The following is an 18,162-nucleotide window of genomic DNA, read 5'->3' as shown; positions in this document are numbered from 1 at the left end:
CCCGAGCCCCGCCACCCCAAGGCCCAGCGTCCCAGACTTAGCCCAATTTAGCGAGGCGTTCGGCGGCTCCGCCACAAATAACGAGTAGTCTGCTTTCTTGTCGAAGACGCCCCATCCCCTCTCACCTCTTTTGATCCCCACTCGCTCCCTTTCAAGGCGACTGTAAGTGACACCTGCCTGTACACAACCTGACCCTGCGCTAGCTATGTTATGCTACGCTACGTGCCTGTGGTGACCAGTGGCTTTGTCCACCGTGTGCTTCTGTGGCATCTCGTTTCAGCATTTATTATATTATTAATTATATCCTACCAGACGAATTGACTGATGAGGGCGCACAAGAACAAATGTCTCTTTTACTGGAAGACATTTCTGCGCATGAGTCAAACAAGGGTGCACTAGTGGTGCCCCCCCCCCCTACTCTTGTCTGACTTGTCTGTGCGCCTGGGAACTGTTTGAAATAATGGGGGCGGGGTGAATAAATTGTCTCCTTTAAATACTTTAATAGGAACCTAAGCAAAGTCACAGGCAAGGACTCGTTATGTCATTGAGTTTAACCTTGTTTATATTGTGACAAATTGGTTGGACGTGTGCTTCTCATTGGACGTTAGACTCTTCAAATTGCTGTTTATTTGTCCCGCGTGTGTCTTTGTGTCCCTCATCGAGCAGCCGAAAGGCGTCTTCATTAGCCTCACTGTCGCCAAGTCAGCTTCCCAATTTTGCCTCCCCAGTCTGTAACTGTGCAATGATGCGTACATGCCAATGTTCCAGAAACCCTCTCATTTCTGAAAACTGAAGACTGTTTATTTCATGCCGAAAGCAGATTGGAGTTTTACATTGAAATGTGTTCATCTTCTCTAACCGACATGGCTGAGATTTCAGATTGCTTTGTTCTTGGGGCCTTTTCATAGAACTGTGGGTCTTTGTAGTTCGCTTTCGCGGTGGTGTGCTGCCCCCTGTCGGTCAATATCGATTATGGCCCCCCAAAAAACGTAACTGCTTAATTTTGATCATTACCGTCCTCCATTATTCAGAACTAAGACAGTGTTGAAAGCGTTTATAGGCTCGCACACAAAGCCGGTGTGTTTACCACTACACTATCAGCAACTCAGCAATGGAAGGTCGATATCTAAACATCACGAGTAGTGTACTTTGAGAATGACATTTTTTTTAATGTAGAATAACTGATTTTTATTTTTACTTTTCAAGATTATTTCTTTCAACTTCAATCTGCACCTATCAAATCTTTTTTTGGTTTTTTTTCTTCACAGCTGACGTTTACCGAAGCCATGAGGAACAAGGCACGACTGTCCATCACGGGCAGCGTGGGCGAGAACGGCCGCGTGCTGACGCCGGACTGCCCCAAGGCCGTGCACACGGGGCCGCCAATCCGCCAGAGCTCAGGCCTCGCCCTGGTCTCCTCGGAGCTCCCGTGAAAGCCAAAAACCTCTCAAGTGCCTTAGATTTCCAGGAGCAGGTGGTGGGGGGAGGCGGGGGGGTTCCCTCATGACCAGCCGGGAACACTGTCCAAGGGTTTTGGGGTTTTTTTTGCTTCAAACAAGCAGCAACACTGTTGAACTCCCAATGAGGCCTGGAAGCAATCGGGGGTGGGGAGGGGGACATGTGGAAATATCAGTATTTATGATAATGAAAACTGCTTTTTGGATCGTTTTCCCAAGAGGGAGACGTTCCAAAGACTCTTGATATCAACAGGTGGGAACGTCACCCGATTTCAGATTTGTATCCGTACTACAAATAAAAAAAATATATAAAACAAAACTTGACAAAAAATATAGGAAACTGTGAACATAAGTAAATATGTATATTGAGTTAGATGTACATAAGACGACTGTGCTTGCTTTTTAAACCATGTACAAGGATTGTGTAGTGGCCATGTTTTTTTTTCTAACGGCAATAATAATCATGACAAAAAGGTAGCTGCCTCGTTTTAATTGATCAGTTTCAAAGATGAATGTCCACCCTCTTCTCCTTAAATCATCACTGTGTTGAGTTTAAAGATAAACTGTGAGGTGGGAATATAACTTTTTTTCCATTCTTTAATCTATTTTTTCTACCAAAAATGAACAGGAAAAAAGGTGACGTATTAACCTCGTAGATCTTTTAGTCACGTTTTTATGTGGAGAGTCCAAACAATAACGCCAACAGATCGCCATGTACTCTCTTAAATGTGGTTTACGATTCTTTTGTTCAAGTGTGTATTGGAACATTTACTTGGGGGGGTGATCAGTGTTTTTCGTTTTCAATCTCATTGCATTTTTGTCCTTGCGCCCATCTTCAAATCTGATGACGTCTTCTGGTTTCAATTGTACATTTGGGGGGGGGGAATCTTTTTTCAGTAAAAAAAAAAATCATTCTAAGCCGTGTATTGTCGTTACTGTACGAAACGATTTGTATTTTAACTCATTCACTCCCAAACGTCTTTTCAGACTTGGTCTAGAATTGGCTAGTACTGACTGAGTTAAATGCTCGGTGACCAGCAACTACAATACAAATTGTCCATCAAAACAACGACCAACTCCAATTTGAATTAAATGGTAAATGGAGTGCATGATGTATCAGTGTATCTCCATCATACAGTGAGATACACTGACTTGAGCTTTACAAGCCGCAATTTGCCAATTAATCGATTGAAATGTTAAGTGCAAGGAGAGCACGCTGGTGGTCGTCTGCCGCTGTTAGAAATCCGAAAACGTCCAAAGTTTTGTTTAAAATGGCTTACCTTATAGTGTCACATTGTAGTCAAGGGGACAATCCTGGCGGATCAACGTTCCTCGTAAATGTTTGTGGAAACAACTCGCCATCACTACCATTGCTGCTTCTCCTCCTACGGCGTTGGTTGGCGGTTACAGCTCTTCTGTGCACACTGCCACCTACTGTACAGAAAGCACATAGCGTTACCATACATTGTCAATGCAGTCCAATCTGGCAACCCTGCTGCACTCACCTCGCGAACAAACACCAAGACAGGCGGAGCGTGTTTCTGTCGGTGGTAAGCGAAAAGGGTGCTGGACGAAGAGCGCCTGTTGGCACTTGACCCGTTTAGTGACTAAAACGAACTTGTGTCAGCGCATAGTTTGACTTTTTTACAATACAATACATGCTCATTCACCAGCAAAACAGGCATCCAACAGTGACAGACTGACGCCCCCTATTGAGCACAGGTCAGCATGACATTCTTTCAGTTTGAAGTTTAATGTTAATTCCATGCCGTGTTTTCAGTAAGAATACAGATGGTACTTGTGGCTCTGGTGACAACATCCAGTAGTACAAATCAGATTCACGTAACACACACACCGACCGGGAGGAAGAGAGGAGATAAATGACAAGGAGGCGAAAGAAGAAAGACAAGTCAACCTCAAGAGGTCAGCGGGGAGTTAAGATACAGCAGGCCTCCATTTCCCAAACTTTTTTTTTTTAATCCCTGTTCGACGCTGTGCCCATGCAAAACTGTTTTATGATACAATCAAGAGTGTTGGGCCTCCCACATTACTACTACAGACATTATTACCTAGTTAGCGCAACTACAGAATCCTGCCTGGTACGCGAGTTGGTCCAAGCGGACAAGAGCAGAGAGGCGACATTCTGCCGTTTGTCATGATTAGAACCTCAATAGAAAAGAAAAAAAAATGAGCAATGAGACCTGTCGGAGGTGGTTCTATAAAGAGGGCACTTGAGTTGTTCTGCGCTTCCCTTTGTTGTCTCTTTGCAAAACAAAGCGCTCGGCGACACCACACACACTCACCTTTTAAATAAACTCTTACATGTGTGTTTGTATGTGTGTGTGTTACGAAGACAGGCAAGCATAGTTGGCAACAACATGAAGCATACAACTAAAACAAAAAGAGGACGTGGACCTTAAAGGGCACAATCTTGCAAACAAGAGTCATCTGAGGAAAAAAAAAATTCAAATAAAAATTAGCCGTGAACGGTTAAACCCCCGCGCCGGGGTCTTTTGATGAGGGCGGTGGGAGTGAAGGGGAGAAATGGAAGAGAAATAGTCGAAGGATGGAGAAGTGGAGGGAGTGTTGGGAGGAGGGAGGCAGGGAGGGCGTTGAACGAGGATTGTGGGCTCGTGGCGTCTCATTGGGCCTCTCCCTCTGCTTCCGGTGGTGCTTCTGTATTCTGTTCGTCACCTGAAAGGTAAAATGGGCAAACATCACACTTCTCCTATTGGGGAAAAAGAAAGAGATAATTCAAACACACAGACTGACAGGAAAAACAAAAACAGACAAAAGGCGAGACAGACACACAGTGCAGAGTGACGCGTGAATGTGCCATAAACAACCGTGTGCTACTGGTGGAAGGTTCTCATTGTGACATTAATCAGCAGGGTAATGCATACACGCTTGGAAAGGGTTGCCATGGAGACAGCATTTTAAAAAAAAAATAGAAATTATTGGTTGGCACGAACAAATCCAGGAGCTCGTTAGCGCTGATGTCCGCTGCACGCGCTCACACGCAAAGGCACACGCACAGCTCTCGCCATTTTGTGTAAAACACAGCAAAGACACTTTCATTGGTTTGGTGTGAGGCCCAGTAGGTAGTGGGGGATGTGACGTCACAACTTCCTACGCGTGCATAACATTTTTCTCTTCGTAAATGGATTGGGGGTGAAGGACAAATAGCAAGATAAACATTTGAGCGAGAGAGAGGGCATGTCATTCCTTTTCATTACGTGACGGTAGCAAGGAGACAAGTTCAGGAAAAGAGGAGTCAAGTGAAGAAAGTCAAGGAGACAAGAGAAAAGCAGGAGGTGAAGGAAGTGAAGGAGGCAAGTTAGTGTTACGTGACGACCGGTCAAGATGGTGAGAAGTGCTAGTCGAAGCGACGCAGAGGAGAAAAGACTTACAACACAACGTTTATTAAGGAGGGAGCGAGAATGAGGACGTGTCCCCTTTAAGAATCTACGAGGAAGAGATGATAGGTTAGAAAGGGGTGGGGCCAGAAGGACAGACATGAAGTGGATCCTGCGCCATCAGTGGATTGCGGGGTGAGGGGTGGGGGGTCAGCGGAAGCGCATCTCACCATCTCCCTGCAAGTCTGAGGTCCAAAGTGTCAAGTTGTCGCGTAGCAGCTGCATGATAAGCGTGGAGTCCTTGTAGCTCTCCTCGCTCAGAGCGTCCAGTTCGGCAATGGCATGGTCAAACGCCTCCTTCGCCAACCTGCCCCGACATTAGCAAGCGGGTCAGTACGCCGGTCACACCCTCCTCCGAGGCATTTGGGGGGGGCATAGGTACCTGCAGGCGCGGTCCGGCGAGTTGAGGATTTCGTAGTAGAAAACGGAGAAGTTGAGGGCCAGTCCGAGGCGGATGGGGTGCGTGGGTGGGAGCTCGTTGAGAGAGATGTCGCTGGCGGCTTTGTATGCCACCAGGCTGTTCTCGGCCGCCTCCTTCCTGTCGTTGCCCGTGGCGAACTCCGCCAGGTACCTGTGGTAGTCTCCCTTCCTGGAGGGGGCAATGCAGAGCAATTGCTCAAAATGTGGCAGGAGTACACTGGAGCCCGACATTTCTCTTATTGCAACGGGACTATGTTGACGTGAGTTAAGGAGTTTCATTAGATACACAGAAACAGACGGAGCTGTGTGACAAAATTGACGTACATTTTGTAATAGAAAACCTTGGACTCGCCCGAGATGGAGGCTGGGATGAGGTGCTGGTCCAGTACTTCCAGGATGTCTTTGCAGATTGATTTCAGCTCTTTCTCTACCTGCACACACAAAGAGCATGTCAATCTGCCGAAGCAAACCGAACATCAACAGGGGTCGGGGGGGACGAGCGTTCAACGTGCGGGCTGACCAGCTTCCGGTAGTCCTTGTACATCGTCAGTTTCTCCTCGCTGGCTTTGCTCTCCTCCTTCTGCTCCAGGCTGCTGATGATCCGCCACGAGGCTCTCCGCGCGCCAATCACGTTCTTGTAGGCCACCGACAGGAGGTTCCGCTCCTCCACCGTCAGCTCCGTGTCCAAGCTCGCCACCTGCTTCATCGACTCCACCATTTCTGTCGGCACACGACGGGGGACCAGTTACGGCAGGGGCGTATGCGCCTCGAGTGACGACAAGGAGGTGCGGAACTTAAGTCGGGAGACAAGAGAAGGATATGGGTAGCGAGGACGTTAGCGAGCGTAATGAGGAGGTAAGCGAAGAGGGGTTTCAGGATAAGTGAAGGTAGAGAGGTATGTGACCAAAGCCCGGCCATAAAAGGTAACATGGAGGCAAAAGAAGGTCGCAAGGAAGCAAGCCAAGCTAAAGAAATATGGGCTATACGCCAAGGTATCAAAGATGTAAGCAAAGCCCCAAGCAAATATAGCGAGGAGGCAAACAAAGTTAGTAAGGAGGAAGCAAAGAGCTAATAGAAAATAAGGATAAGCAAAGATAGAAAGGAGTTACGCAAAGGTAGCAAGAAGGCAAGTGAAAGTGGCGAGAAAGCAGACAGACAACGGAGGGAACAGCACGTAGGAAGGAGTTGAGTGAGGTGCTAAGCGAAGGCAGCGAGGTCACTAAGTTAAGGAGGCAGGTGAAGATAGAGATTATTGGAAGGTAAGCCAAGATAGGGAGGAGGTAAGCACAAGCAGCGAGGAGAAAAGCGAAGGCAAGCGAGGGGGTAACAGAAGGTGGCGAGGAGGAACATGAAGGAATTAATTGAAGGCGGTAGACCAAGCGGTTATTCAACAATCCCTTTCAGACGACCCTTAGGAATTCGCACAGCCATCGCGGCTGCAGGCGGCGACTTCAGCGCCAGCCGCAACGGCTTCGGGAGAATCCGTTTTACGGCGCTCTTTGTAAACCGACACATCGAAGGCGCGAGGATCAAACCACGCCTTTAAGACAGCCATTGCCGCTTCGCACATTGAGATAGTCAGGGCAGTCCATTTGCCTCTCAAACTAGACTCGCTGATGCTCACGTTAGCGCCCGTTTTGGCCATTTCATCCAAGAAATAACATCAAGCGCCGCGCAAACACAAACATGATCACGGCGATCTGGAAAGGCGCCAGAGGCGTTCCCGTTAACAGCGAGTTTACAAACCCAGCAATTTTATTTTTGCCGACGCGGGCATTTTATTAATGGAGCTGCCGAGTTGCTCCTACACTCGCATCGGCCGTCCACGGATTTGACGGGGCGCTGGGAAGCGAGCCAGATTCGGTTTCACTGCCTCAAGGTGATTCACTGCAACAAATGGCTGCACAATCCAGAGATGGAGTGGCACGATTAACAACACTCAACACTGCTGGACATCTTTTGGGACCTGGCATCAGATTTTTTTTAATTTAAGTTTTCTCCTCTTCAGAGGAGCTCTTTGATGGGCCGCCAGCAGCCAGTGTCATTTCTTTTTTTAAACAGACTACCGCTTTATTGTCAACTACCTGCACATGACTGTACTTGTTTTTAACTAACATTACAGTCATTTAGGACATTGACACACACTTGGGTTGGGAAAAAAGGGCATAATAAAGGACAACGTCATTTGTAGCAAGGGGTAAGCTTTTCAGTTATTGTAGTATGAAGTAACAGTTGACAAAATAGGGTGTCAATGAATTGGATTTGTTTGAAGGTTTATGGTTTGAAAGTATCAAAGTAAGGCTTTCGTAAAAATTAAAGTCATCAAGCATTTCCGTGATTTTTGGTCCACTATGGGGCTTTTGGGGGGCTGCCCAACAACTGAGACTGCAAACGTTTATGGGTCCAATCAAATGCGAATAATGAGCTGTGAATCAAAGACCCCCCCCCCCAAAAAAATTCGGGCACCAATTAGCATGTCAATGCTAGGTCTCCAGTTTAGCTCAAAGCATGCAGAGTCTACGTTACAAAGCGGCCTAGACCATTCATTTGGAACTCGAAGTCGCCTAAAAATGTTATTTCTTTTCTTCTGTTGGTTGAAACGCGTCGAACCCGAAAAAATGCGGCACGAAAAGAAGCCTCCCCTCCCTGATCAACCACTTGATGGGGGGCGGTACGGCTTACGGTGCGTTTTACTGGCAAAATGGGTCACGTTTTCAGAAAAAAAACACCATCAACCCAGCCTCGTCATTTGATACGCGTGCGGTATTTTTGACGCAGTAGAGGTGAAACGTGTGGCCGTATTTCGTGAGCTGCGTTCAGCGTGACGAGGACGAAGAAAGGCTAGCAGGCTAATTAGATAGCTAGGTTAGCGGCTAATCTGCTTGCTACAGACTAGGGAAAGGGCATTTTATTTATCGCTTGAAATGATTAACTACGTTAAATGGCAACCCAAGAGTGTGGTGCTTATGTGACAGTGACGTTGTTCTCCTACAAGTCGCAAACTATTCATTTTCACCGTTTAAATATCCCATTCCAATGAATATATGTCCGCCATTTTGTTTCCACCGAGCCCCGCAGATCCATGTGAACAGAGGCACCTACCCGGGGCCTGGGGGGAGGGAAGCCGGTGAGTTCGTGTCTCTAGCGGGGCCTGAGCCCCATACAGAAAGAATAAAAAACTTACCATCGTATCGCTCCGCTTGCTCGGCGAGTTTCGCCTGGTACACTGCGTCCCCTCTGTCCGCCATGGTGCTCGGCAAAAGCGGTGGTGGTGGTGGTGGTGGAGGGCGGGGGTGCTTTTCGAAAAAAGGAAAAGTCCCGGAAGGGGGAGAGAGAGGAAAAAAAAGAGAGGACTTGTCGGGCCACTGGGTGGTTTCTGGCGGTGGAGTAGCAACAAGCACCACGGTCCCACGGTAAATATGGCGTCGGAGCAGCATCCGGGAACCCGGCGCGTCTCCACCCTCCTCGGCATGAAACGAGTGCGACACTCTCCGCCATCCACATGACCAGACTGCGTTACAAAAATGCGCTATCAAGCGACAAATGTCGTTTTAATGGCGAAAGACCGCAATGAGTGAATGCATCTTATGAATTCAAAGCAACTCTAAAATTTGGCTTTCGTACTTCACAGAAATATGGGGGTGACATGGAAGAAGTTGACAATTCTTGACGTCAATTTGTGGCAATTTCTAAGAGACACCGGACCTTAAAGCGGCCATTAAATGCGTCAGACTAAAAAAGTAAATTGTAAACATTCGTAAAAATCACTTCCTTGCGGCGAAAACGTTTTCGTGACGCAATTAACCTGCTCAAGTTATGACGTCACAAATCGTTTTTTTTAAAGGGGGTTTCTACTTTTGTAGCCAGAGTTCGGATTTCAAGGTAGGGGTACGATTTTGAAGATGGGGTTAAGTGTTTCAAGGCCACCTTTTCGGAATTACAAAGTAGGATTTTAAATCAGGGTTAGGATTTTAAACAAGAGTGTAGGTTTCAAGGTCAGTGTTTCTAGCCAAATTTGCAGTTTGGGTTTCTCTCCTGGGTTAAGGGTTAGAGCTAGTTTCACATCACAAGTGGGTTTTGGAGAACGAATTCAAACTGTCCATATATTGGTACATTTTTATTGACTAGGTATATTATTAACACAACACCATACAGAAAAATAAATCAAAACTTGAAATATATTTTAACACTTTGACATAATGTACAAAATAAAACGGAAAATCTTACATTTTGCTTGTTTGTGGTCCTTTAACAGTGGTGTGGAATGGCACAAATATGTAGCTCTCTGAAGGAAATGTTTTGGGTTTTCTTTTTGGTTGAAATACTTGGAAGGAGTGAAGGGATTAAGGTGCATGTTAGCAGATTCCTAAATGGTTTCTTCAGCATTCACATGAGTTACGATAATCCCATTGAAGATGTTCTACCCAAGGCTACGATAAGAGTTTAGGAATCATCTTTTTTTTTTTAAGCATTCATATGAGTTTAAAAAAAACGCTTTCAGCAATTAGCAGCATGTTTACCTCTGGTCTAAAATATACAAAGCAGTAATAAGGCCACACGAGGGATAACTTTTTCAGAAAAGTAACAAAAAAAAAAAGAGAAAGAATGTTGAAATTTAAAACAAATATTGAAATGCCTCTTTCCCTTGTAAAATGACCATTACACAATGTTACGCCTTTCGGTTTAAAATTCTGTGTTCACTCTTCCAATATTGGGTATATCCTCGCAATATGGCTTATTTCATGTAAAAGGAAGACTTTCAGCATAGATTACAAATGTAATATTTATAACATTTTTCAAGTCAATTTTTTTCTATATTGGAAAACACGGGGGCCAAGAGTCATGAGACTAAATGCACAAAGATTCAAATTTTATTTTTATTCTCGTAAAAATTGTGACTGTTTTCGCACCGTCTTTTGTGCCAAGAAATGACTCAGGACATATTTTACCTCAGAATTTTTCTGACTTTATTCAAGTAAAAGTATTTTTTTTTCTTTTTTGAAATATTTTGACTATTTTAGTACTGGCACCCTTTTTCCTCATACAAGAGTGTTTTTATTCATGTAATTGTTAAACTGTTTTCATAGGGGTTTTTTTTTTGTATTTTTCTAAGATTCTGATTTTTCTCTTAAAAAGAGAAAGATCACTCTAATTTTGTCATCGCATTCTCATTATTTTTTTCTCCTAAAATTGCTTTTGTAGTATTTTAACTTAATTCTCGGAAGACTTATTTTCAGAAGTAATACAAATACAGACCTAGGACAAGTTGGCCTAATTAAAAATAATTTTCAGTGATTGGCACTGAATGAAAATTAATTCAGAAAAAAAAGGTTTGGGTTTATAAGATTGGCTGGTCATTTATTTAAACAAACAGGTAAGCTCTTAAAGAAATACTGACTAGCAGCTGGTCATTAAGGTCGCTCGCTCATTTCGTTGGTTCTTATGCAAATAAGTCTAAATCTCAAACAGGCTAACAAAGTTTGCTCGAATAAACCTCTCAGCACAGCCTGGAAGCAAACATCGCATTGTTCCATCGACAGAAAACATCTTGCACTTCTTTTTTTAGTGTGACTTTCATGAGAGGCTTGCGACTTAAAAATAACTGACACTACAAAGTGTGTAAAACTGCAGTGCTGTGCCAGTTTCGAGTGGATTTAATTCTGATAGTTGGGTGAAAAATAGTCCGCGCGCATACTGAAACAAAAAATCCCTTGAGGAAAATCAGCTGTGAGGAATACAGAACAATACTGGGTAGGAAGTAAACTAAGTGTTGTAGCCTCAGACGCTGAGGTCGAGTTTGCTTGTTTGACCGTTGCTACCAAACCATGAGGAACCATTTGGAAATTGTTCCCAATTTTTATTTTTGTTCATTTTAGCTGACGGAGCTAACGCTAGGTAGCTAGAATAGTTAACTCGACTTTGGGTTATGTTAACGCGACGTTTGGGTTCTGGCCAATTAAGGGATTGGCATTCTACTTCCTTTCCTTGTTTGGGATCGCACATCTCATCGTCACTAGCAACATTTGGGTGTTAAATACAAATCAACGCGGACTGAAGTTTGGTGTCGTATTTTGTGTCACAAAGAAGATACATTTTACATCCCTCAATGAACCACCAATATTTAACAGATTTTTTTTTTAGGGTAGCAAGCTAAAGCTAGGATCATGACTGTAATGTTTGAGTTTTAGCTAGACTAAGCATGGCCGTTCCATTTCTATGATTAAAAATGGTGGAAGACAGCAGCTGAAAGAGGAAAGACTGACATTTGGATGAGTTTCAAAATGTTACATTTCAACGCATCAACCGCCAGGTTTTTGTTCAATCCGTTTAACGTAGTGAGGCAACGCCAGGTCATTCGGATATTTAATCAGACTTGTTTGAGTTCTGGGCTGACTCGGGGAAGGGTATTTAACTACACTTTATTGATCAAATACGAGTCAAAGCCAGGAGACACTTAGGTTTGGTTCACGCAGCTTTCATCTTCACCTGAAGTTTGGCTGCCGATTTTTGTATTTGGTGTCGAAAAGTGGATTTTTTTTTTCCTTTAACATTAGCGTAATGAGGTAATGCTTGTTTAGCTATGATAGTTAACTGTATTGTAGTTTGTTTGGGTTCTGGCCAGACTGAGTATGGGTATTGGAATAGACTGTTTGGTTGATGTACAAGGAACGTCGAATGCCAAGGTCTGTTGCGCATCTTTCATTTTAGCTAACAAGTCGCAAGCGCCCGTTTGGGTGCTAACCGTATTGTAAAACAGAAGACTGAAGTTTGGCTAGACGATTTATATTTTGTATCACAAAGATGAGGAAATGTCGAAAACTGTCCAATTGTTCATGTTAGCAACGTGAGCTAATGCTCTGGGTTTTAGCTCAACGAAGCACGAGCTTGAGTACGTTTCCTTGACTACTGTAACAATTGTACAAATGTGTATGACTGTTCGGAATTGCTCTTTCAATGCCAGAGTTGCATTAAGCAAAATAATGCAGCAAACATCGTTGTTTGAAAGCATGGATGCAGCGCAGCCTATTTCTCTCAATCTGTGTAGGCATCCAGTTCACATCCATTGCTTCAAGACACAATTGATTGGCGAGTAATACGTAATCGATCACCCATCCCTAAGATGGACGTGTAAACATTCACTTTTTGGTTTGCACATGAAATAAGAGGCACAACAAAGTTGCCGTTGGGGTTAAAAATTCATCACGGGAGAACGCAAGCTAAAAATAAACTAGATTCATTCATATACCTTATCAATTTAAAAAAAAACTTGTACAAAAATTAAGGTGTTATCTCGTTTTGGGTTTGAGTGTTAACCGCGACAACCAGAATAATCTGGAATATTTTCAGTGTTGTCGTTCATATGAGCTCCGGCGTCCATCAAAAAAAGAAGGCGTTCAATCTAAGCTTGTCCCTGCAACTTGTTTAGCTTGTAAATTTGCTTTGTGTGTGTGTGCTTCTGTCATTATCTTTTTGTTTTGTTTTTGTTTTTTTGTTCCACTTTCCTGACACGAAAATGCTCAAGAGGCGGGTTGCCGGCGACAAGCTTTTTCTCAGCTCTCATCGTCCGGGTGATGTTGTTCCAGCAGTCGCACGTGGGTGAAAGGGAAGTGGCCGCGCTTGCCTTTGCATTCGCCCTCCCACTGGCCGTTCACATTGATCTTGGTCACTTTCACCATGTCGCCCACCTGGGGAAACCATACAAAAAAAAAAAAAAAAGACGTGGAAAATATCAAGAAAGGTAGACAGATCGAAAATAGTCAGTTTGGCTACGTGTAGGGTCACACTGGAGAGAAACTTTTTTTTCATTTCGGCATGACTATTCTTGTAATATTATAATTATTCTCATAGTGTGATAGCTTTTCAAATACTGTAAGCAAAGCGTGCACCAAGCAACATTACTGCGAGGCAACTGTCTTAACATCTGCTTTCGTGCTGCTGATGCTACTCTTTTACAAATAAATCTGATCTCAGAGACGGGTTGCAGTCAATCTACATTATTGCCATGCTGGCATCATTTCACCAGCAGCCTAAATACATTTAAGTCGCAGACCACGCACACTTAGCAGTGTTTGATTTCACCATTATGCCACCCGAGTGAGTTACGCTCTCGATCTGTGGGCAGTTTAATCCACAGTACACGTCACCGAGTGGCAATTTAATGATCTGACTTGTCAGTCTGCCATGGGACTTCAAATCATATCAACCGCGGAGCTCATAAAGCGCCGGTGCAACATGAGGAATTGAGAGGATTATGCAAAGCAGGTACAGGAATAGAATCAGACAGGGGGTACTGTACTCTGTTTTACGACAGTTTCATTCCTATGGTGGCGACGTATCCGAATTTCTTTTGTTCAATTGTATTTATTGCAAACATTTGTATGGGGTAAACATAAAAGCAGATTAACAGTGGTTGAGAATCACTGGTCAATTTGCTGAACTATCAGCTCCCACAATGCTTTGCTAGGCCGCACAATGAGACGCTCCCGTTACAATGTACAGAGTGTTGCATTCATACGCTCATCCGTGCACGCCGTCAGCTCACATTTGTAAAGCTACTTTTGTGCAAGTGCGCAGAGGCGTGACGAGGCCATTTAGCGGACGACGCGTTCTCGGCTGAAGCAAATGAGGACAGCGGCGAATGTCGGGGATGGCCCGGCGGGGAGGGTGTGGGGTGGGGAAAAACAACAAGAAAAACACTACCTCCAGGGCCAGTGCCGTCTTGTCGTAGGCGTTGGGCACCCTCTTCTGAATGGCCCGGGCGTACACTGGTCCGTTCTGTAGGTTAGGAAGCTGGGTGGCGACTACCGGTTGGGCGTACTGGCCCGGGTCACCCAGGGCCTGGGGCGGCCCTGTTCCGTCGGTGCCAGCTGCCGCGCCCCCAGCCTGACCCCCTTGTCCCGTGCTCGCCATGGTGGCACCCGGGCCGGCCGCCGTGGGCGAGGCGGGCCGGTACTTCTCCACATATGGGACGGGGATCATTCCGGCGCGCCCCTCCTGGTTGGCGGCATTCCACCACTGCTCCTCCGGCTTCTCCAGCACACGAAGGATGTCACCCTTGCGGAACGGGAGGTCCTCATCGTCGTTGCCGAGGAAGTCAAAGAGTGCCCGGACAAACTCGGCCTCCTCGGTCTGCTGCGGGGGCGCGCCGACAGAGCTGATGAATCCCATGTGCTTGGATTTGGCGATGGGCTCGATGAGTGTGGTAGTGTCCAGGTAGTGGATCTTGTAGAACTCCAGCAAGGCCGGCAGGGCCTCGAACTCCTGATCACCGATGCGAAACCGCGGAGGAGCCACGCCTGGCAAATCAATGAATGCTTGGTTAAACACAAGGAACAGAAAAACGTAGACCGGAGGCTTGATTATCTCAAACAAGGACTAATTTAGACAAGGATGTCTTGAAATGAGATGCCATTAATTCGTTCTTCAAAAAAAAAAAAAAAAACATTTTATAAGATGTGGTTAAGCCAAAAGTAGTATTCGCATTCACGAATCTTTCATGGTTTCATTGTAAATTTCCCCAGTGTGGGACAAATAAAGGATATCGGATCTTATCTTATGGCCATGGCATAATGAGTGATGTAGGGCCTCTTGATTGTCCATTTACTATCGAGTTCAGCTCATATAATTCGTCTTTTCTCTGCCTCTTGCAAGTGTTTTCATTTTGTATTTGGGTGCTTGACCGTCTGTCCCATTCAATGACTGTTGCTCTCTTTTTGCTGCCAACTGACACTGACGTCTCATCTTGAGAACATAACGTGACGTGACCAAACCCGGAAAAAAGCTGAGCTGTGACGTAAGCAAACTGAGCCCGTGGGCACTGTGAAGTCGATTTCAGTTGACAGCAGGTGGTAGTATGGAACAAAATGGTAGCTGCCTAAAATGAATAAAAACAGGCAGATGTTTCTGCTTAATTCATATTCTTCAATGTCATATTAATCATAAGACAATTTTTAGAGTAGTTGGGAGTGAGGTTCTTTTTAAATCAAAGTTTGTGTCATATTTACCGTTTAAAATTAGAAACATTTTTAAGGGGAAATCAACTACAGTACTTGCATTTTTTTTGCAACTGCAACAGGTTTACATCACTAGGTTTTGCCAGTGGAAAACCATCAACTGCAAGTTGAGCAGTGTCAGGCTGAGTCTGTACCATGAAGCAGAAAAGGCAACATAAAGACATTTTGCGAACACCCCATTGACTCTCCCTGTTACTTTGCCATAAACGCCATACAGGAAACAAGGTGGTAAAAGCAGATCAAAGCAAAAGACGGCCAAGAAAAAGGGCAAAGGTTGTGCAATAAAGAGGCAGAAGCCGGACTGTGCATTGCGCGCGAACAGGCCGGATGACAGACATTCCACGAAGGCCGATGTGACCAGTCATCGCCCCCATACCCCACCCCCGATTGTGACAGCACAGCCTGCCCAGTTCCATTCAAAAAAAAAAAAGAAAGAGGAAGCTTACAGTACTTAGCAGAGCAGGCAAACCAGCCCACACCACCAATGCTGCTTGCCTAATAAACAGCCAATCATCACTGATCACTCTAAATTGTCTGAAGTTGTGATTGTGAGCGTGAATGGCTGTTTGTCTATGCGCGCCCTGCGATTGGCTGGCATTAGTTCAGGGTGTCCCCCGCCTACTGCCCGAAGACAGCTGGGATAGGCTCCATCATGCCTGCTCCCCTCGTGAGGATTGAGTGCTTCAAATAATGGATTGATGGACTTTTGATTAGCTTTTTTTTTTCAGGTTCAAGTGTATGGGTGATCACAATTTAAAACTCAATTTTTGATTAGTTGCAGGGGCGTTCAGCTCGGAAGAAAGCAAAACTGTATTTATGAGTAAATTTAGGACCTAGTTTAATTTAATATAAATCTAAACAGAATCCCATTAGTATGACAAATGTTTAACTTTTTATGACTTATTTTTCCCAAGTAAACAGGTCATCACAATTAGAAAACGCTGCGAGGTGGGGTGCTGAGTCCAAAGATACCAGATTACATGTGTCTGTGTTTATGTCCCACGTTAGCACGTAGTCTAACTTTAACACAACGATTCTAAACATAATAGTAGAAATAGACTTGTGATTTGCCTTTATTTAGCTTCCATTTAAGTGTACGGTTACTGCCAATTTTATAAGAAAGTCTTGATTGATTCCTGGGGTGTTAAGCCCAGAGTCGCCAAACTGCATATCGAAAGGGACCACATTAGTACGAAGTTTAACCTTAGCGTGATTCAAACCAAAATTTCACAAATATGACTCATGATTTCAGTTTTTCATATCAAATTCAAACGTACGGGTGATCACAATATCAATTTATTGTATTTTTTTTGTTACATTTTGTACAATTAACACTTCTTTTCTGCCATGCTATTTAGCCTACGAGCTAGGTCCCAAACGCACCATAGCCTTCCACCAACACCGTCTTATTTTATTTTAAAATACAGTAGCTTGAACGCCTATTTACAGGAGCCGAATTCTAAAACACACACTTAGAAAACATAATACACAAGTGCCTCGAATGTATTGCGGAAGTCCAGTGGTATTATGAGGTCAAACGCGTCAAATTGGAGCGTCCACTGTGCCTGTTTTGTTCCGAAGGTGGAGCGACGGGGGCCACAGCCTTAGCAAGTCGGACGGCATTTTTAAAATAGTTACAGACGATCAAGAAAACAGGGAACTGGGAGCACAAAACACAAACATAATTCCTTACCTGAGCCGGATAGACGGTTATTACTGATGCTGTTGATGATATAATGGGACACTTTGGAGTTCTCGGAAACGGACAGCACGTAGTCCCCAGGGCTGGTTATGGAGTCCCTCACCAGGAAAACGCCGTGCCTCTGTCCCTGCAAGAGAGAAACGGCTTCCTGGCGGCTCAGCCTGCCCCAGTACCAACTCGCGCGGTCTTCGGCGTCAAAATTACCGGCCATGACTGAACAATGAACGCCCCGAGGCTCGAGGCCCTGTTCCCCCCCTTCGCCTCTTTTTTTTTATCCGCAACTCATACAAAAAACTTTGGGTCAGGGACGCTCCCCGGCATTGGGAAAAAAAAGGTGTGCTATCACGACTTGAGGCGGGTTCTCGCGAGCAACGTTGCCGCCGGGAGGGTTTCTGCGTTTCGTAGAGAGACGAAAGACTTCCAGACGAGTGTTTTATATGATCAAATAAGCCAAGAAACCCCAAAACAAGTGAGCAACGAGAAAACTCCCGGACTGAAATGGCGGATCTAGGGAAAAGTTGACCTCATCTACCGGAAGGGATGCCTGGTCAATGGGAAGAGGTGCATTCATGAGCCTCGAGAAATGTTGGGGAACAACAAATACGGCGTTCAAATTGATCTTTGTTTAGAATTGTTTAAAATAAGATATTTTAAAAAATTGTAATACACATATTTTGGGAAATAAATTACATCTTCTAATTGAGACAAGCAACAAAAATGTAATCAATAATCACATTTTAATGAAAAAACGTGTTTTAAAAATTATTTTAAAAACTGTAAAAAATCTGCTCCAATTCATGCGAACAATGTTCAGTGTTTTCACGTTCCATTTATGTGGCTCAACAAGGTAAAACAAATACATTTTAAAAAGTTATACACTACACCACTGTAAATGATAACCACAATAAATGCTGTTGTCTGTCAAAAATGTGAAAATCTGTTTGTCATGGAGAAAGGTGGTTAATAATTTGCCCTATATTCACTACTTAGCCCAATTTATGAATACCAAAAAAGTGTTTAAAAAAAGGAAAAAAGAAACACTGCTGCAACCACAATAACGCATACATGATTTTTTTGTGGTTCCACAAATGTGATCATCTAAATTTTCATCGACAAATGTGTACTAATAACGAACAAAGAATATTTTGCCATAG

General features: G+C 44.3%; 3 protein-coding genes across 5 annotated transcripts in view; 1 reads left to right on the top strand and 2 right to left on the bottom strand.

Moving 5' to 3' along the window:
• The window catches only part of LOC147194006 (glutamate receptor 4), a 78,744-nt gene extending 76,375 nt beyond the window's left edge, over positions 1 to 2,369 (top strand). For all 3 annotated transcript variants that reach the window (XM_086130901.1, XM_086130902.1, XM_086130900.1), the window contains one exon: positions 1,269 to 2,369. In XM_086130901.1, coding sequence (XP_085987027.1) covers positions 1,269 to 1,433 — 165 coding nt within the window. In that variant the 3' untranslated portion in view covers positions 1,434 to 2,369. The remainder of the gene's footprint in view (positions 1 to 1,268) is intronic.
• Positions 2,370 to 3,191: 822 nt separating this feature from the next.
• Positions 3,192 to 8,722, bottom strand: LOC147194005 (14-3-3 protein epsilon-like). Its single transcript, XM_086130903.1, has 6 exons — positions 8,478 to 8,722; positions 5,814 to 6,013; positions 5,618 to 5,724; positions 5,256 to 5,462; positions 5,044 to 5,180; positions 3,192 to 4,151 (listed from the first exon to the last, which is right to left on the bottom strand). Exons 1-6 carry the CDS (start codon positions 8,539 to 8,541, stop codon positions 4,099 to 4,101), a joined length of 768 nt encoding a protein of 255 aa, XP_085987029.1. The 5' UTR covers positions 8,542 to 8,722; the 3' UTR covers positions 3,192 to 4,098.
• A 673-nt stretch (positions 8,723 to 9,395) lies between these two features.
• LOC147194004 (adapter molecule crk-like) lies at positions 9,396 to 17,533 on the bottom strand. Its single transcript, XM_086131449.1, has 3 exons — positions 17,000 to 17,533; positions 13,994 to 14,589; positions 9,396 to 12,978 (listed from the first exon to the last, which is right to left on the bottom strand). The coding sequence occupies exons 1-3, from the start codon at positions 17,217 to 17,219 to the stop codon at positions 12,844 to 12,846; spliced, it is 951 nt and encodes a 316-aa protein (XP_085987575.1). The 5' UTR covers positions 17,220 to 17,533; the 3' UTR covers positions 9,396 to 12,843.
• Positions 17,534 to 18,162: the final 629 nt, after the last annotated feature.

Source organism: Hippocampus guttulatus, chromosome 15 (assembly GCF_054856545.1).
Source record: "Hippocampus guttulatus isolate MCC_2025c chromosome 15, RoL_Hgut_1.0, whole genome shotgun sequence".
NCBI classification, from domain to species: domain Eukaryota; kingdom Metazoa; phylum Chordata; class Actinopteri; order Syngnathiformes; family Syngnathidae; genus Hippocampus; species Hippocampus guttulatus.
The sequence above is the reverse complement of the archived record's forward strand: the minus strand, read 5'-3'. Positions and strand labels throughout refer to the sequence as shown.